Genomic DNA, 19,954 nt, shown 5'->3' with positions numbered 1-19,954 from the left:
TCAACCTCGATGCGCCTGCAGTACCCAGAGTCAGCGTGACTCACGGAATGCTCCAATTCACTGATCACAATATCCCGATCCCCTACTTCATTAAGAAGTTTCTGAAAGTAAGTCTGCCATCTCCTCTTAATCTGGGAATCTTCCATCAATACTCTCCCATCGTCGTCCTTGATGCATCTCACTCGGTCTAAATCTCGAGCTTTCCTCTCTCTCAGCTTTGCCAGCCTAAATAACTTATTCTCCCCTCCTTTTTCCCCTAGTTCCTCGTATATACGACTATAAGCCGCAGTCTTAGCCTCTGTGACCGCCATCTTCGCTTCCTTCCTAGCTACCTTATACCTCTCCATGCATGCTCGCCTCTCCCCCTCGCCTATGCTCCCCCATAACGCCCCGTACGCCTCCTTTTTGGCTTCCACTTTACCTTGTACCACTTCATTCCACCACCATTCTCCTTTGTGCCTGCCGGAGACACCCGTTGAGACCCCTAACACCTCTCTTGTAGCCTCTCTTATACAGTTTGCTGTCGTTGACCACATAGAGTTCGCGTCACCACTGCTTCTCCAAGCTCCCATAACCGACAACCGCCCTTCCAACTCTTGAGCTTTGTCCTTAGTTAAGGCTCCCCACCTGATTCTCGGTCTTCCTCGACCCGATATTTTCCTCCTCTTCACCATAATACCAACGTCCATCACCAAGAGCCTATGTCGCGTCACAAGTATCTCACCTGGAATCACCTTGCAGTCCTTGCACAAGCCTCTGTCGCGCCTCCTGAGTAGGAGATAGTCAATTTGAGTCTTCGCCACCGCATTTTGAAAAGTAACCAAATGCCCCTCCCTCTTTGGAAAGGAAGAGTTAGCAACCACCAACCCAAAAGCCTTAGCGAAGTCCAGTAACGAGGTTCCTCCTTTGTTCCTCTCCCCACAACCGAAGCCTCCATGCACTTCGTCATACACACCTGCGTTCGACCCAATATGGCCATTGAAATCCCCTCCTATGAATAACTTCTCATTAGGTGGTACCTGATGTATAATCTCATCCAACCTCTCCCAAAAGCGTCGTTTAACCTCCTCATCGAGGCCCATATGAGGCGCATAGGTACTTTAGGACATTTATGTAAGATTCCTATTTACTAAGACCCCCCCTCCAAAAGCCAATAACTTTGGAATATAAAGCATTACATAGTTAATATGACATCTAATCCTTTTGGAGGGTTAGATTCTTTAGATGCGTAGTTGGAGGAGGCTACAATAAAGAGTTAATAAAAGAATATATTTGATAAGGTTTAAAATTAGCAACAACAAAAAAACTAAATAAAAGAATATAAAAGGAAAATACAAGAGTCCATCTAATCTACTTTCTTATTATGCTTAGTCTTAGTTTTTGAACATTGCTCTCACTCTTGCCATCAGGTTAAGTTCTTAGTCAGGCTTGTAATTCACTTTAATTTTATTTGCTAATATTATTTATGTTCTTATTTATTTAATATTTTTGGGTCAAAACTGATTCGATCTCATGCTGGGCCAGGTCTTTTCCCTTTACTGCCATAGTGTTGGTCGTGATGTGCTCCTGTGGATTCGAATTCCCATCATACTTTGGAATATCGTCCATCTTAAACCTCTTTAGGATCAACTCCAGTGCCGCATTTGGTTTAAACGGCAACTACGTATACTTGTTTGAATCTGGACCCTTTAACACATACAACGTGCTTGGGATATGATCCATCCGAGCATGAAACTCCTTCGCGTTCTGATCCATTCGTACATGAATCTCTTGAGCTCGGTTTAAAAGGATCATTTAAGTTGTTATTACCAGTCCCTCCGGCCTCATCGAAACCGACCTCATCCCTTGGAGCGTTATTATCGGTTCTTTGAACCGTTTGATTTACGGGAATGCTGGGAGGAACCAGAACCCTTCCATTAGCATTATTGGAGGCACCCGATAACGCATGCTTCAATTCTGTCATCACACGATCTTGCCTTGAGAGGTGATCCATAATCGCCTTTTGTTGTTCTCTCAAGATTTTGACTGTTTCAACAACGTGCTCATCCTCCACATCATCTAGAGTTAGGCCCCTCATGTGTCGAGGATACTGGCCTTCGCTTATTGGGGTTGTCCCATCTCCTTCGTTGCGGGTTACGCTAGTTGAATCATCACACTGGAACTCATCTTCCCGCTCATTGTATGTTCCAACATTGTAGACATAGTTGACATAATTAGCTGTCATTTCTGATTTTTCTTTTACTAAGAAAAGAATCAAAACTTGTTAGTAACAAACGAATGGATCAAAGCAATTACACAACTGTTTATGCCCTACGGTGGCCGCCAAACTTTTTACCCATAAAACAGCACAGTTAAATTTATAGCGTGGTTTATAGACAAGTAAAACAATTTGACCCAAAACTATTAAATAAATAAGAATAGAAATAAGATTATCGAATGAAATTAAAGAAAATTACAAGCCTGATTAAAAACTCAGCCTTTCTGATGGCAAGTGTGAGAGCAATGTTCAAGCACTACGATTGAGCGTAAGAAGAAAGTAGATTATAACTTTTTTGTATGCAGAGTATTTCGTATCTACAATGGATATTAATCCTCCTATTATAGCTCTATTCAGGGAGACAAGATCCCCAAATCAAGCTCCTCTTGAATGAGAATAAAACCTTCCTTGATGGATGCATAACGGTTGGCTATAAATGCAGAAATTCTCTGTAATGGCTGCCCGTTAAATTGTATCCGATGGCAATTCTTTGAATCTTTGTTACCAGCTACTCTGTCTTCGGGATTCGTTCAGCACCGGTCGTATGCTTACATTCGGTGTCAGCTGTTTGCTGACTCACATCCCACCTGTCTTTATTTCCACGCGACATTCCGTCATTCGCCCAGCTGTCACTAACCAATTTTACCCCATACACTCAAGCCTCCATTGCAAACGACAATGTACTAAACTGAGAATCAAAAACCCATGTTCACATTTTTGTACAGGAAAGTCATAAAATACATGAAGAAATGTAGAGGTCTATAGACTCTGAACATATAAAAACACTTAATTGGCTAACATAGTAGTCCATTGTTCAGCAAAGCAGTACAACATACCATCAAGATTCAGGTAAAAGCCTATAATCACATTGTTTCCCTTCTGCCTCATGAGATAACCTATTGCTCCCATCATTTCTAGGTCCATTGTTCAGCAAAGCAGTACAACATACCATCATTATCTTGAAGTTGATCACACTCATAAAGGTAAGTAGCCAGAAATAGTAATCCAGGTGGCCCCTATTTATGTTGCTCGAAAGCCAGCTCGTTTTACCTCCGGTTGATATAAGCCAATCCACCCCACTCACCAGAATACTTTCAACCAAACCCAAAACAGCAGTCCCAATTGTGTACATAGCTGGTGCAATGCTGGCCATGCTCTTGGGTAAGATAGAGTAGTAGAACTCTATCTGTCCAACTGCATGGGCAGCCTCAGCCACTCCGAGTAGTGCATATTGTGGGACGAACCACATAGCTGACATGTTCACTAAAGCTTTTGGGTCGTCCTCAAGCCCTTGCTCTATTGCCCTTTGTCGTCTTATGCTTTCTGTTATTGCTGACAATGCCATAGACATACAGGAGATAACTAAGCCAAACCCCATTCGGGTGATAGGACTTAGCCCTTCTCGCTGTCCTGTATATTTTGATAGTAAAGGGACCAAAATGCGATCATACAAGATAAGCCAGATTGTTGAAGCAATAATCAGGAACGTAGAAAATGATGCTGCTGGTACTTCGAACTGAGGGAAGATATGTCTATCCATGGTCTTTGTTTGAAGTATGGAAAATGCAAATTGACCTATGGTCACAAAGATCATAATACCGCTGGACCACATGGGAAATATTCTGAAAAGAGCCTTCAATGATTCCACTAGTTCGACAGTGCAGAGACTCCACGGATTTGAAGCTGATCCATCAGGATTCAACTCTCTTTGAGGATCTTGAATCATGCAAGCTCTATTTAAACATCTATAACATGCAATATCATTTAGCATCGGAAAGGGTGAAAGAGTTTGTGACAGGAGTATTATAGCTGTAGTAGTGTGATTAATAGATCATAGACACTTCAAATCATAGTTTATTGCTTTACACAAAGTGAATGGCAAAGTTGAGGAATATTGACATTAAGGAAAAGATGGAGGCACTGACCTGAAGTCACTTGACGGTGCCACGAGCACTGTTTCAAGTTGCCGATGATGGTAGTAATCACAATCAGCCAATGCAAGACTGGTGTTTCTTTTCCTAAAAGCTGCTACAACTGCTTGAAACAATGCTATGAGCAAGCTTTTGTTGCGGAAGCCAAATGTATATAGTGTGAATAAGCCACAACTACTATACCAAAAATTATGACAGCCACCAAATAATAAATAAGACAATAAAACAACAATAAAGGGAACACCAGAATTTACGAGGTTCGGCTAATTTTGCCTACTCCTCGGACACAACCAATATTTTATTTCACTCCAAAAATACAAGTGAAATAATACTAAAGAGAGAAGATACAAATGCCTTAAACAGATGAGAAGACAAATGAGAGGTGTGTTTAAATCCTAAACATTAGGCCTTCTTTTATAGGGGAAATCCCCCCAAAATTCAAGAGCCCACCGATGTGGGACAAATTTGCCAAACTTCAACAAATCTCCACCTTGGCAAAATTCCACATCTTTAATTTTCTCTCAATAACAAATTTTGATTGTGTCTTCATCTTTAATCTTCAGTTTTCAACAATGTTGATCAAATCCAAACAATGTTGAAACTTGACCGCAGTCACCACCTTTGTCAGCATATCAGCAGGATTCTCTGTAGTATGAATTTTCTTCACCGTGACTCCACCTTCTTCTATGATTTCTCGTACGAAACGATACCGAACATCAATGTGCTTCGTCCTTGCATGATACACTTGGTTCTTCGCTAATTGAATAACACTTTGACTATCACAAAAAATTGTGATACCTTTTTGTTCAACACCAAGCTCCTTTAGCAATCCTTGAAGCCAAATTGCCTCTTTCACAGCCTCTGTAATAGCCATGTACTCTGCCTCTGTTGTAGACAAAGCAACTGTTGACTGCAAAGTAGACTTCCAACTAACTGGTGCCTTTACAAAAGTAAACACATAACCAGTAGTTGATCTTCGTTTGTCCAGATCACCCGCAAAATATGAGTCACAATATCCAACTACAGACTGATTGTCTTCCTGCTCAAAAACTAACCCGACATCTACAGTATTATGAATATACCGTAGAACCCACTTCACAGCTTGCCAATGCTCCTTCCCTGGATTGTGCATATATCTGCTAATAACTCCAACAGCTTGTGAAATGTCAGGCCTTGTGCAAACCATTGCATACATCAAGCTACCAACAACATTTGCGTATGGTACCTTTGACATATACTCTCGTTCAGCTTCATCCATTGGCGACATAGTAGTACTTAGCTTAAAATGGGAAGCAAGTGGAGTACTAACTGGCTTAGTCTTGTCATCTATGCCAAAACGTTGTAGTACTCTCTTCAAATATTCTTTCTGAGATAAACAGAGTTTCTTTGAACGTCTATCTCTAATTATCTCCATGCCAAGAATTTTCTTTGCCTCACCCAGATCCTTCATCTCGAACTCCTTCTTCAGTTGAATCTTCAACTTATCAATTTCTTCCAAATTCTTGGAAGCTATCAACATATCATCAACATATAGGAGAAGATATACAAAGGAACCATCTTTAAGCTTGTGCAAATACACACAATGATCGTATTTGCTTCTCTTGTACCCTTGCCGCAACATAAACTCGTCAAATCGCTTGTACCATTGTCTAGAAGATTATTTCAATCCGTACAACGATTTTTCAAGTTTGCACACCATATTTTCTTTTTCAGCAACTTTGAATCCTTCTGGCTGAGTCATGTAGATTTCCTCCTCCAAGTTTCCATGTAAAAACGCAGTTTTTACATCCATCTGAACTAGTTCCAAATCCAATTGTGCTACCAAAGCCAACATAATTCTAATGGAGGAATGTTTTACAACTGAAGAAAACACTTCATTGTAATCAATTCCCTCCTTTTGAGCATATCCTTTGGCCACCAATCTTGCTTTGTAGCGAACATTTACTTGGTTAGGAAATCCTTCTTTCTTTGCAAATACCCATTTGCACCCAATTGCTTTCTTTCCCTTCGGGAGATTGGCCAATCTCCATGTATGATTCTGATGAAGGGACTGTATTTCATCATTCATGGCAATCCTCCACTTATCTTCTTCTGAACTTTGGACAGCGTCTTTATAAGTGGTAGGAACATCATCAGCTACAATTGAGGTTGCACAAGCAACCGTCTCTATAAGACGAACAAGTTTCGTTATTGTTCTTTTTGGCCTGCTCGTTGCTATTGATTCAAGTTGTTGTTGAGGTTCCTGAGTTGGAATCTCCTCTACTGTCTCACCTTCCAGAGGGTAATCTTCATTTATTTCCTCCTCTGCTTCTTGTATAGGAAAAATAAATTTTCCCTCAAACTCCACCTGCTTAGAAGCACCTTTATTTTGTTTGGTGTCTTCTGTTACCTTATTTACCATAGCAGATTCATCAAAGGTAACATCTCTGCTGAATATTACTTTCTTTGTCATAGGACACCATAAGCGATATCCTTTGACTCCAGAAGTAATTCCTATAAAAATAGCCTTCTTTGCCCTTGGATCCAATTTTGACTCCGTCACATGATAATATGCAGTTGAGCCAAACACGTGCAAAGAGTTATAATCTACAGCAGGTTTTTCATACCATTTTTCAAATGGTGTCTTGCCATCAATAGCAGCAGATGGTAGACGATTAATGAGGTGGCATGCATATGTAATTGCCTCAGCCCAAAATTCTTTGCCCAAGCCAGCATTGGACAACATACACCGTACCTTCTCCAGCAAGGTCCGGTTCATACGTTCTGCCACTCCATTTTGTTGTGGTGTATGTCTAACAGTGAAGTGTCGGACGATGCCATCATTTTCACAGACCTTATTGAAATGATCATTTTTGTATTCACCTCCATTGTCTGTGCGAATACACTTGATCCTCTTGCCTGTTTGATTCTCCACCATCGTCTTCCATTTGAGAAAAATTTCCAACACTTCATCTTTGCTCTTCATTGTATACACCCATACTCTTCGGGAAAAATCATCAACAAAGGTTACAAAATAGTGCTTCCCACCCAATGAAGGTGTTTTGGAAGGACCCCAAACATCAGAGTGTACATAATCCAAAATGCCTTTAGTATTATGGATCGATGTACCAAATTTAACCCTTGTCTGTTTCCCTTTAACACAATGCTCACAAAACTCCAAGTTGCAAGCCTTTACTCCTTTTAACAATCCTTGATCTGATAGAGTTTTCAAGGATTTTCCTCCAGCATGTCCCAAGCCCATGTGCCATAGCTTGGTTGCTTCTGCCTCTTTGTCGTCACTGGATGTCACTGTCGCTGTCCCAATAACTGTACTGCCACGATAGCGGTACATATTATTATTCTTCCGATTAGCCTTCATTACCACTAGTGCACCGGAGCATACTCTCATCACTCCATTTTCTGCAATGATTTTGAACCCTTTTGATTCCAGGGCTCCCACAGAGATGAGATTCTTCTTCAAATCCGGTACATATCGAACATCTGTTAATGTTCTGATCATTCCATCATGGTTCCTTAATCGTATTGAACCAATGCCATATGAGGTAAGAGGGCTGTTATCCGCTGTGTGGATGACTCCATATTCTCCTTCTTGAAATTCTACAAACCAGTCCCTGTTGGGACACATATGATGGCTACAAGCCGAGTCCATCAACCATATGTCTGATGATGTTAATGACTCTGTTTTAACTAATGAGAAGTCTGAATCATCACAATCAGCTACATTTGAATCCATAATGACCTTTCCATTATTATATTTGGCCTTATTCTTCAACTTCGGACAGTCTTTCTTCCAATGCCCTTTTTCTCGACAAAAGGCACATTCATCTTTGTTGGGTTTGGATCTTGACTTGGATCTTCCCTTCTTTGTCCTCGTTTGATTTTGAGGACGACCCCTTACAAACAGTGCTTCTCCTTCTCCGCCCTTCTGTTTTTCTCGCTTTCTTTGTTCATAGCTGTACAAAGCCGAACAAACTTCTCTGAGAGAAACTTCGTCATTTCCATGGAGTAGAGTAGTTTCAAGGTGCTCGTACTCATCAGGAAGTGACGCCAACAACATCAAGGCCAAGTCACCATCATCATAAGTTGTATCCATATTTTGCAAATCTGTGACCAACTTATTGAAACTGGTGATATGTTCATTCATCGTGGTACCAGGAACATAGGTGAAGTGAAACAGTCTCTTCTTCATGTACAATTTATTTTGACTGTTTTTCTTCAAAAATTTATCCTCCAGTGCTTTCCATAATTTACTTGCAGAAGTTTCCTTTGTGTATGGATATTTCTGCTCTCTAGCAAGGTAGGATCGAATGGTACCGCAAGCAACACGGTTGATAATTCTCCAATCTTCTTCTCCAATAACATCTGGTTTCTTTGATTCAATGGCCAGATCTAGCCCTTGTTGAAAAAGGACATCTAGAACCTCGCCTTGCCACATCCCAAAATGTCCGGACCCGTCAAAAATTTCTACCGCAAATTTTGCATTTGACACAATTCTTGTCATAAGCGAAGATGCCAATGATGACGTATTGTTGACACTTGATGTAGATTCTTCTTGTTTATTGTCTCCCATATTTGACACAAATATTATTTAATAGCTGACGACACAAATCAAGATTATTTCCTTTCTGGTATGGAAGATCAGACTAAGCTGCAACCACAGAGCATACTAAGACAGAATCTTGACACAGTTACCAAGATAAATCTTTTCTGATGTGGAAGATCAGACTATGCTGCAACCACAGAGCATACTTAGACAGTACCTTGGCTCTGATACCAATTGTTGCGGAAGCCAAATGTATATAGTGTGAATAAGTCATAACTACTATACCAAAAATTATGACAGCCACCAAATAATAAATAAGACAATAAAACAACAATAAAGGGAACACCAGAATTTACGAGGTTCGGCTAATTTTGCCTACTCCTCGGACACAACCAATATTTTATTTCACTCCAAAAATACAAGTGAAATAATACTAAAGAGAGAAGATACAAATGCCTTAAACAGATGAGAAGGCAAATGAGAGGTGTGTTTAAATCCTAAACATTAGGCCTTCTTTTATAGGGGGGAAATCCCCCCAAAATTCAAGAGCCCACCGATGTGGGACAAATTTGCCAAAACTTCAACAACTTTCTTTAGCTTTCACTTTGATATAAAGAGGAGAACCGATTAGGAACATTGATGCAGAGAAAAACATGAGGATAGCAGGAATACCAAAGCCAACTTGCCAACCATAATAATCTTGAATATAAGCTATAATAGTAAGTGCAAACATAGCTGAAATCCCTGTGCTAGCATAGTACCAGTTGAAATAGCTACTAGTAGTTCATACAATGTCAGGAAAGAGAACTGTCAAACAGACAAAAGAAACAATATATCGGTGGTCCTATATATTATTGCTCAGAGCCTTAGACTTTTGTTAAATCACTATCTGCAAAATAATGAGATTCATGATTATAAAGGAAAATATCAAACTATTCGCAAGATATTTTTTCTTGTACTGGTAGTACTTCATATATTATTTAATTTAATTGATTTAAAGCGAGAAATTGGTCATGAATTGAAGGTGGAGAAACAGTTTGTGTTAGTAAATGGGCTCAAGCTGCTCTATTTGGAGGAGGATATCTATAGCAGCTGGATGAAGTAAATACAAGCAGTTAACAGAAATTAAGAACTTGTTTTCAATTTCGCTAACCCCCTGATTAGATAGAGCTTAATACTACAACTACTATAACTACGTGTATGTGTTTGGTATGAGGAAAATATTTTCTGGGAAATGACTTATTTTAAGAAAGTATTTTCTTTCCGGTGTTTTCTTGAATAGTTGAAACAATATGAATTTTTTTAATATTAAAGATTGATAATAATGTTAAGCATTAGTTGGAGCAATAACAACTTTCCATATTTTTGGGTAGACGTTATTTTCCTTCACAATTATCTCAATTATTAACTTTATATTATTGCTCCAGCTAATACTTAAACATTATTTTGGGGTAAATTAACAAAAATATAGAGGTCTAAACATATAAAACCACTTAATTGGCTAACGTTGTAATTCTTTATTCAGCAGTACTGTACAACATATCATCAAGATTCCGTTAAAAGCCTATAATCACATTGTTGCTCTTCTGACTCATGAGGTAACCTACAGCTCCTATCATTGCCAGGTTCATAATACCGGCAGACGACCAGAAAATAGAAGAAGTTGAGCAAACTTAAAAAAGCAAGTAGCCAGAAATAGTAATCCAGGTGACCCCTATTAATGTTGCTCGAGAGCCAGCTCGTTTTACCTCCGATTGATGTAAGCCTATCCACCCCACTCACCAGAAAACTTCCAACTAAACTCGACACAGCAGTGCCAATTGTGTACATAGCTGATGCAATACTGGACATGCTTTTGGGTAACAAAGAGTAGAAGAACTCAATTTGTCCAACTGCATGGGCAGCTTCAGCCACTCCGAGTAGTGCATACTGTGGCACGAGCCACATAGCTGACATGTTTACTAAAGCACTTGGGTCGTCGTCATGCCCTTCCTCTATTGCCCTTTGTCGTCTTATACTTTCTGTTATTGCTGACAATGCCATAGACACACAGGAGACAATTAAGCCAATCCCCATTCGGGTGATAGGACCTAACCCTCTTGGCAGTCCAGTATATTTTGATAGTAAAGGCACCAAAACACGATCATAGAAGGTAATCCAGATTGTTAATGCAATAATCATGAACACGCTGAATGATGCCGCTGGTATTTCAAATTGAGGGAATATATGTCTATCCATAGTCTTCGTTTGGAGTACGGAAAATGAGAATTGGCTCGTTGTCACAAATATCATAATACCACTGGTCCACATGGGAAGTACTCTGAGAAGAGCCTTCAGTGATTCCACTTGTTCCACACTGCAGAGACTCCACGGATTTGAAGCTGATCCATCAGGATTCAAATCTCTTTGAGGATCTTGAATCACACAAGCTCTATTTAAGCACCTATAATATACAATGAAATCTTATGTCAATGAACTGCAATACCATTTAGCACTGATAAAGGCAAAAGAGTTTTTGACAAAATTATAGCTGCAGTTTTGTGATTAATAGATCATAAAGTCTTCGAATCACATTTGATTATTTACACAAAGTGCATGGAAAAAAGAGCAGCCTGATGTCATGTACTAAGCTCCCGGTATGCCAGGTCCGGGGAAGGGCGGGACCACAAGGGTCTATGTACGCAGCCTTACCTTGCATTTCTGCAAGAGGCTATTTCCATGGCTCGAATCCGTGACCTCCTAGTCATATAACAGCAACTTTACCAATTACGCCAAGACTCCCCTTCAACAAAAAATGCATGGAAAATTCGCGGAATATTGAAAATGGAAATGCCACTGAGGAAAAGATAAGAGGCACTGACCTGAAATCATTTGACGGTGCCAAGAGAGCTGATTCAAGTGGACGATGATAGCAGTCATCACAACCAGTCAATGGAAGACAAGTGCGTCTTTTCCTAAAAGCTGCCACAACTGCTTGAAGCAATCCTATGAGCAAGCTTTCTTTAGCTTTCACTTTGATATAAAGAGGAGAACCGATTAGGAACATCGAGACAGAGAAAAACATGAGGATAACAGGGATTCCAAATCCAACTTGCCATCCATAACGATCTTGAATGTAAACAATAATGGTAACTGCAAAAATTGTTGAAATCCCTATGCTAGCGTAGTACCAGTTGAAGTAGCTATCAACAAGCCTCTGGTTCTCGGGGTTCTCCTTTTTTTCCAATTGATCGGCACCAAACATTATAGAACAAGGCCTAACAAAACCAGCTCCAACGGACATAAACCCAAAAGATGAAAATAGGACCGCAAGTTGGACTGCTGTTGCTCCATTACAAACATGTAGAAACTGAGAGCAGGGTAAAGACTTGAGTTGTGGAATCATTGCAGTGAGCCAAAGAATAATCATTCCCTGTTGAAGAGGAACATTAAACTCTCTAGCCATATAAGTCTAATATGAGAAGGATGTTGAAGTTTGGCAAAATGCCAAAGTCCCACATTGGTTGGGAGTTAAGTTTGGGGGGATTTTTCCCCTATAAAAGAAGGCCTAATGTTTAGGATTGAAACACACCTCTCATTTGCCTTCTCATCTGTTTAAGGCATTTGTATCTTCTCTTTTTAGTATTATTTCACTTGTATTTTTGGAGTGAAATAAAATATTGGTTGTGTCCGAGGAGTAGGCAAAATTAGCCGAACCTCGTAAATTCTGGTGTTCCCTTTATTGTTGTTTTATTGTCTTATTTATTATTTGGTGGCTGTCATAATTTTTGGTATAGTAGTTGTGACTTATTCACACTATATACATTTGGCTTCCGCAACAATTGGTATCAGAGCCAAGGTACTGTCTAAGTATGCTCTGTGGTTGCAGCATAGTCTGATCTTCCACATCAGAAAAGATTTATCTTGGTAACTGAGTCAAGGTTCTGTCTGAGTATGCTCTGTAGTTGCAGCTTAGTCTGATCTTCTACATCAGAAAGGAAATAATCTTGATTTGTGTCGTCAGCTATTAAATAATATTTGTGTCAAATATGGGGGACAATAAACAAGAAGAATCTACATCAAGTGTCAACAATACGTCATCATTGGCATCTTCGCTTATGACAAGAATTGTGTCAAATGCGAAATTTGCGGTAGAAATTTTTGACGGGTCCGGACATTTTGGGATGTGGCAAGGCGAGGTTCTAGATGTCCTTTTTCAACAAGGGTTAGATCTGGCCATTGAAGAAAAGAAACCAGATGTTATTGGAGAAGAAGATTGGAGAATTATCAACCGTGTTGCTTGCGGTACCATTCGATCCTACCTTGCTAGAGAGCAGAAATATCCATACACAAAGGAAACTTCTGCAAGTAAATTATGGAAAGCACTGGAGGATAAATTTTTGAAGAAAAACAGTCAAAATAAATTGTACATGAAGAAGAGACTGTTTCACTTCACCTATGTTCCTGGTACCACGATGAATGAACATATCACCAGTTTCAATAAGTTGGTCACAGATTTGCAAAATATGGATACAACTTATGATGATGGTGACTTGGCCTTAATGTTGTTGGCGTCACTTCCTGATGAGTACGAGCACCTTGAAACTACTCTACTCCATGGAAATGACAAAATTTCTCTCAGAGAAGTTTGTTCAGCTTTGTACAGCTATGAACAAAGAAAGCGAGAAAAACAGAAGGGCGGAGAAGGAGAAACACTATTTGTGAGGGGTCGTCCTCAAAATCAAACGAGGACAAAGAAGGGAAGATCCAAGTCAAGATCCAGACCCAGCAAAGATGAATGTGCCTTTTGTCGAGAAAAAGGGCACTGGAAGAAAGACTGTCCGAAGTTGAAGAATAAGGCCAAACATAACAATGGAAAGGCCATTATGGATTCAAATGTAGCTGATTGTGATGATTCAGACTTCTCATTAGTTACAACAGAGTCATCAACATCATCAGACATATGGTTGATGGACTCGGCTTGTAGCTATCATATGTGTCCCAACAGGGACTGGTTCATGGAATTTCAAGAAGGAGAATATGGAGTCATCCACACAGCGGATAACAGCCCTCTTACCTCATATGGCATTGGTTCAATACGATTAAGGAACCATGATGGAATGATCAGAACATTGATAGATGTTCGATATGTACCGGATTTGAAGAAGAATCTCATCTCTGTGGGAGCCCTAGAATCAAAAGGGTTCAAAATCATTGCAGAAAATGGAGTGATGAGAGTATGCTCCGGTGCACTAGTGGTAATGAAGGCTAATCGGAAGAATAATAATATGTATCGCTATCGTGGCAGTACAGTTATTGGGACAGCGACAGTGACATCCAGTGACGACAAAGAGGCAGAAGCAACCAAGCTATGGCACATGCGCTTGGGACATGCTGGAGGAAAATCCTTGAAAACTCTATCAGATCAAGGATTGTTAAAAGGAGTAAAGGCTTGCAACTTGGAGTTTTGTGAGCATTGTGTCAAAGGGAAACAGACAAGGGTTAAATTTGGTACAGCGATCCATAATACTAAAGGCATTTTGGATTATGTACACTTTGATGTTTGGGGTCCTTCCAAAACACCTTCATTGGGTGGGAAGCACTATTTTGTAACCTTTGTTGATGATTTTTCTCGAAGAGTGTGGGTGTATACAATGAAAAACAAAGATGAAGTGCTGGGAATTTTTCTCAAATGGAAGACGATGGTGGAGAATCAAACAGGCAGGAGGATCAAGTGTATTCGCACAGACAATGGAGGTGAATACAAAAATGATCATTTCAATAAGGTCTGTGAAAATGATGGCATCGTTCGACACTTCACTGTTAGACATACACCACAACAGAATGGAGTGGCAGAACGTATGAACCGGACCTTGCTGGAGAAGGTACGGTGTATGTTGTCCAATGCTGGCTTGGGCAAAGAATTTTGGGCTGAGGCAATTACATATGCATGCCACCTCATTAATCGTCTACCATCTGCTGCTATTGATGGCAAAACACCATTTGAAAAATGGTACGGAAAACCTGCTGTAGATTATAACTCTTTGCACGTGTTTGGCTCAACTGCATATTATCATGTGACGGAGTCAAAATTGGATCCAAGGGCAAAGAAGGCTATTTTTATGGGAATTACTTCTGGAGTCAAAGGATATCGCTTATGGTGTCCTATGACAAAGAAAGTAATATTCAGCAGAGATGTTACCTTTGATGAATTTGCTATGGTAAATAAGGTAACAGAAGATACCAAACAAAATGAAGGTGCTTCCAAGCAGGTGGAGTTTGAGGGAAAATTTATTTTTCCTACACAAGAAGCAGAGGAGGAAACAAATGAAGATTACCCTCTGGAAGGAGAGCCAGTAGAGGAGATTCCAACTCAGGAATCTCAACAACAACTTGAATCAATAGCAACCAGCAGGCCAAAAAGAACAATAACGAAACCTGTTCGTCTCATAGAGACGGTTGCTTGTGCAACCTCAATTGTAGCTGATGATGTTCCTACTACTTATAAAGACGCTGTCCAAAGTTCAGAAGAAGATAAGTGGAGGATTTCCATGAATGATGAAATACAGTCCCTTCATCAGAATCATACATGGAGATTGGCCAATCTCCCGAAGGGAAAGAAAGCAATTGGGTGCAAATGGGTATTTGCAAAGAAAGAAGGATTTCCTAACCAATTAGATGTTCGCTACAAAGCAAGATTGGTGGCCAAAGGATATGCTCAAAAGGAGGGAATTGATTACAATGAAGTGTTTTCTCCAGTTGTAAAACATTCCTCCATTAGAATTATGTTGGCTTTGGTAGCACAATTGGATTTGGAACTAGTTCAGATGGATGTAAAAACTGCGTTTTTACATGGAAACTTGGAGGAGGAAATCTACATGACTCAGCCAGAAGGATTCAAAGTTGCTGGAAAAGAAAATATGGTGTGCAAACTTGAAAAAACGTTGTACGGATTGAAACAATCTTCTAGACAATGGTACAAGCGATTTGACGAGTTTATGTTGCGGCAAGGGTACAAGAGAAGCAAATACGATCATTGTGTGTATTTGCACAAGCTTAAAGATGGTTCCTTTGTATATCTTCTCCTATATGTTGATGATATGTTGATAGCTTCCAAGAATTTGGAAGAAATTGATAAGTTGAAGATTCAACTGAAGAAGGAGTTCGAGATGAAGGATTTGGGTGAGGCAAAGAAAATTCTTGGCATGGAGATAATTAGAGATAGACGTTCAAAGAAACTCTGTTTATCTCAAAAGGAATATTTGAAGAGAGTACTTCAACGTTTTGGCATAGATGACAAGACTAAGCCAGTTAGTACTCCACTTGCTTCCCATTTTAAGCTAAGTACTACTATGTCGCCAATGGATGAAGCTGAACGAGAGTATATGTCAAAGGTACCATACGCAAATGTTGTTGGTAGCTTGATGTATGCAATGGTTTGCACAAGGCCTGACATTTCACAAGCTGTTGGAGTTATTAGCAGATATATGCACAATCCAGGGAAGGAGCATTGGCAAGCTGTGAAGTGGGTTCTACGGTATATTCATAATACTGTAGATGTCGGGTTAGTTTTTGAGCAGGAAGACAATCAGTCTGTAGTTGGATATTGTGACTCAGATTTTGCGGGTGATATGGACAAACGAAGATCAACTACTGGTTATGTGTTTACTTTTGCAAAGGCACCAGTTAGTTGGAAGTCTACTTTGCAGTCAACAATTGCTTTGTCTACAACAGAGGCAGAGTACATGGCTATTACAGATGCTGTGAAAGAGGCAATTTGGCTTCAAGGATTGCTAAAGGAGCTTGGTGTCGAACAAAAAGGTATCACAATTTTTTGTGATAGTCAAAGTGCTATTCAATTAGCGAAGAACCAAGTTTATCATGCAAGGACGAAGCACATTGATGTTCGGTATCATTTCGTACGAGAAATCATAGAAGAAGGTGGAGTCACGGTGAAGAAAATTCATGCTACAGAGAATCCTGCTGATATGCTGACAAAGGTGGTGACTGCGGTCAAGTTTCAACATTGTTTGGATTTGATCAACATTGTTGAACACTGAAGATTGAAGATGAAGACACAACCAAAATTTGTTATTGAGAGAGAATTGAAAATGTGGAATTTTGCCAAGGTGGAGATTTGTTGAAGTTTGGCAAAATGCCAAAGTCCCACATTGGTTGGGAGTTAAGTTTGGGGGGATTTTTCCCCTATAAAAGAAGGCCTAATGTTTAGGATTGAAACACACCTCTCATTTGCCTTCTCATCTGTTTAAGGCATTTGTATCTTCTCTTTTTAGTATTATTTCACTTGTATTTTTGGAGTGAAATAAAATATTGGTTGTGTCCGAGGAGTAGGCAAAATTAGCCGAACCTCGTAAATTCTGGTGTTCCCTTTATTGTTGTTTTATTGTCTTATTTATTATTTGGTGGCTGTCATAATTTTTGGTATAGTAGTTGTGACTTATTCACACTATATACATTTGGCTTCCACAACAAAGGAGACCAAAGATATGATATTAGTCAAACACCAAAATAGTTGAGTTTTATGAGAATTCAAGCAGCAGTTACTTGCAGCAGAAAGCCAAGGATAGAATGAACAAAAAATGCTGAAGAGATGAACTCAGGAACAAATTACATTATCTTGAATGCTGACAGATAAATTATCATTATATCAATGCTCATTGAGGTTAACAAAGAGAAGAAACTGGACTGAGATATTTGTTTCCCCTATAATGATAAAGTTGCTGCGAAATAGATGGAGCACAGTATCAACGAATAAAGAAACAGGAGTAAAATTGTTGAACAATGAATCTTCACTTGTCTGCTAAAGGAGAACCAGAGTCCTATTTAACAACAACTGCAGAAGTAAGAAACCTACAATTAGATAATATGGTACTCGACGAGTCTTTTTAACCTAATCAGCATAAGCAGGTAATGAAAGAAATGTTTAAAAAGTATCAGATCTTTTTGGACCAAGAGGTCAACTCCTTAGATGAAAAGTTGCTGGAGTTCGAAATGAACATGGTCAAGTACCAGTTAGCTAAAGTGACATAATCTAGAAACTGACAGTTAGAAGAACAAAAGAAATCAGAAACAAATGTAGCTTGATTGATATTTGGATAACATAAGCTGCTCATGCATCTGTTGCATTTCTTGCGTGAATGTAAATAATGCCTTCCGTTCAAGGCAACCAGAGTAGGGATTAACTAAGACCTTCTGTTTTGTTAATTATCCTTGTACAACGAATTGCTCATCCTAATGTTAAAAGATAGAAGTCTTTCACTTCACTCTAATCCATTTGGCCGAGGCTCTCTTGACTATCTTTGTAGCTTTAATGGTCTGCTAAACCAGTACTCCTTTGCAATAGCACAATAGTACTAATTGCAGTATATGGTAAAGGTAAAAGCTTCTTATTCTAATGAGCATACTGAGAAACAAAATCAATCTGCAAGGTCTCCTTCAATTGGTATGATGGGATTACTAGCAAAACAAAGTTGGCACACCTGACCAGGCTACTGAGGAATATAATCCTTACTTCTTGTAACTTGGTTCTAACATATTCTTTTGAGAAACGAGAAATAGCCGAAGGCCAATGGCTCACGGTTCGAAACTCGTTGGATATTGAGCCCACTCCTCTACCCTTTTCACTTAAATACCGAGCATATTTGTTTGCAGCAAGGTTCAAACCCGTGATGTGCACCTAACAACAAACTTCACCACTTCCCTTTAGAGTTAAATCATGAGAGTGCCCCAAATATAACATAAACTAAGTGGTGAGGGCTGTGGAAGTAGAGTAGAGACTTCAACAAGAAGAGATGCACTCGTTTAGACGAGACAAATGGGAATTCCCAGCGCTCGTGAACATGGAACGCTGAGTGCTACTCAAGTACAACTTTTTTGAACTGGCAACATTTGATACTCACAAAGAGTTCGATTAGAGAAAGGACTCACTCTGGGTATCTCTAAGACATGAATCCATCTCTTTCACCTATAAGATGCTAACTAATTTACCCTTTGGCCATTAATGGACACCAAGGGTGTGGCCTAAAAGTGGATAAATTTCATTGGAGACCAGGGTTCAAATCACAACAAAAACAAAAACAAAAAAATCTTCACATCAGCCTAAGTCTTGGTGGGACAATTACCTAGTACCTATCCTAGTTAGAGGTAGCAGGTACCAGTGAAATAGTCGAGGTGAGATCAACTTGGCCCAGACATCACCATTAGTAACATGCATTGACATGACATTAAAGCACCCAAGAACTATAAGAATTGATTCCCTGTTAGAGAAACTCAAACCAACTAGAACAACTAAAGCAAACGATAAAAGCCAGATTGACTCCAACTGATGAAACAATTAGCATTGCAAAAAGAGTATCTCCCTGAAATTATGAAATGGCACAACTCACAATAAGAGTGAAGATGGATCCAATGGCAACGGCCCTGAACCGACCCAAGTAAGAATCAGAAATAATGGCCCCAACAATGGCCAAACCATTTGAAAGTGCAGTCCATATTCCAAGAATGCTAGCTCCAGTGGCAGCACTCATTTGATAAAATGCCATTAAGTAGATTATCATGTTTGTTTGTAAACCATAACTTGCCACCCGCTCAAATGATTCATTCACTGGAAAACCCAATAAAACAAAAAATCATTGAGGATACAAACAATTTAATTTAAAAGAAAATAAAGAAGAAGAAAATGAAAGACAAGTACCAATGATAAAAGGCATGGTTCTAAGACCACCCTTTCTTGGGTTCTCCTCAAGTTCTATGTCTCTCCCCATTTGCATTATCAGTCCTTGTTTTCCTCTTCAGTTCACTCTTGGCTTTAATATGAACAAGAGAGAAAACGAAAGAGTAAAAATATTAAACCACAGGACTTTTGCATAGTATTTGTGTTAAATAATTATTTAATATGTCATAAAACATTATATTTCGAACCCAGTTAATTATCATGTCTTGAAAATTAGAACTCATAACCTTACAATACATTACCTACTATTACCTCGCCTTAAATTCGATGCTTCCAAGATACTTCTCGTATTCAGTAAAATTAACTTACACTGATTTTAATACTTAAAAATCTCTCTCGTTTCAAATAAATGTTTCCTGCTGTAATAATAACCATTGTCAGAAAAGGAAATCTGTCAAACAGACAGTAAGTATTAAGTACACAAGAGTACAAAGAAAACTGATAAACGGCGTTAAATCAATAATTCGAGTTAAATCAGAAGAAAAAAATAT

General features: G+C 39.3%; 3 protein-coding genes across 3 annotated transcripts; all 3 read right to left on the bottom strand.

Moving 5' to 3' along the window:
- Nucleotides 1-1,082, bottom strand: LOC142174342 (uncharacterized). Its single transcript, XM_075240122.1, has 3 exons — nucleotides 868-1,082; nucleotides 183-768; nucleotides 1-15 (listed from the first exon to the last, which is right to left on the bottom strand). Exons 1-3 carry the CDS (start codon nucleotides 1,080-1,082, stop codon nucleotides 1-3), a joined length of 816 nt encoding a protein of 271 aa, XP_075096223.1.
- A 1,321-nt stretch (nucleotides 1,083-2,403) lies between these two features.
- LOC107767243 (protein NRT1/ PTR FAMILY 1.2-like) lies at nucleotides 2,404-4,028 on the bottom strand. Its single transcript, XM_016586159.2, has one exon. The coding sequence runs from the start codon at nucleotides 4,026-4,028 to the stop codon at nucleotides 3,096-3,098; it is 933 nt and encodes a 310-aa protein (XP_016441645.1). The 3' UTR covers nucleotides 2,404-3,095.
- A 6,202-nt stretch (nucleotides 4,029-10,230) lies between these two features.
- LOC107809498 (protein NRT1/ PTR FAMILY 1.2-like) lies at nucleotides 10,231-19,602 on the bottom strand. Its single transcript, XM_016634147.2, has 4 exons — nucleotides 19,425-19,602; nucleotides 19,117-19,334; nucleotides 11,593-12,143; nucleotides 10,231-11,174 (listed from the first exon to the last, which is right to left on the bottom strand). The coding sequence occupies exons 1-4, from the start codon at nucleotides 19,498-19,500 to the stop codon at nucleotides 10,277-10,279; spliced, it is 1,743 nt and encodes a 580-aa protein (XP_016489633.2). The 5' UTR covers nucleotides 19,501-19,602; the 3' UTR covers nucleotides 10,231-10,276.
- Between the last annotated feature and the right edge of the window lie 352 nt (nucleotides 19,603-19,954).

The sequence above is a fragment of the Nicotiana tabacum genome, chromosome 20 (genome assembly GCF_000715075.1).
Source record: "Nicotiana tabacum cultivar K326 chromosome 20, ASM71507v2, whole genome shotgun sequence".
NCBI lineage: Eukaryota > Viridiplantae > Streptophyta > Magnoliopsida > Solanales > Solanaceae > Nicotiana > Nicotiana tabacum.
The sequence above is the reverse complement of the archived record's forward strand: the minus strand, read 5'-3'. Positions and strand labels throughout refer to the sequence as shown.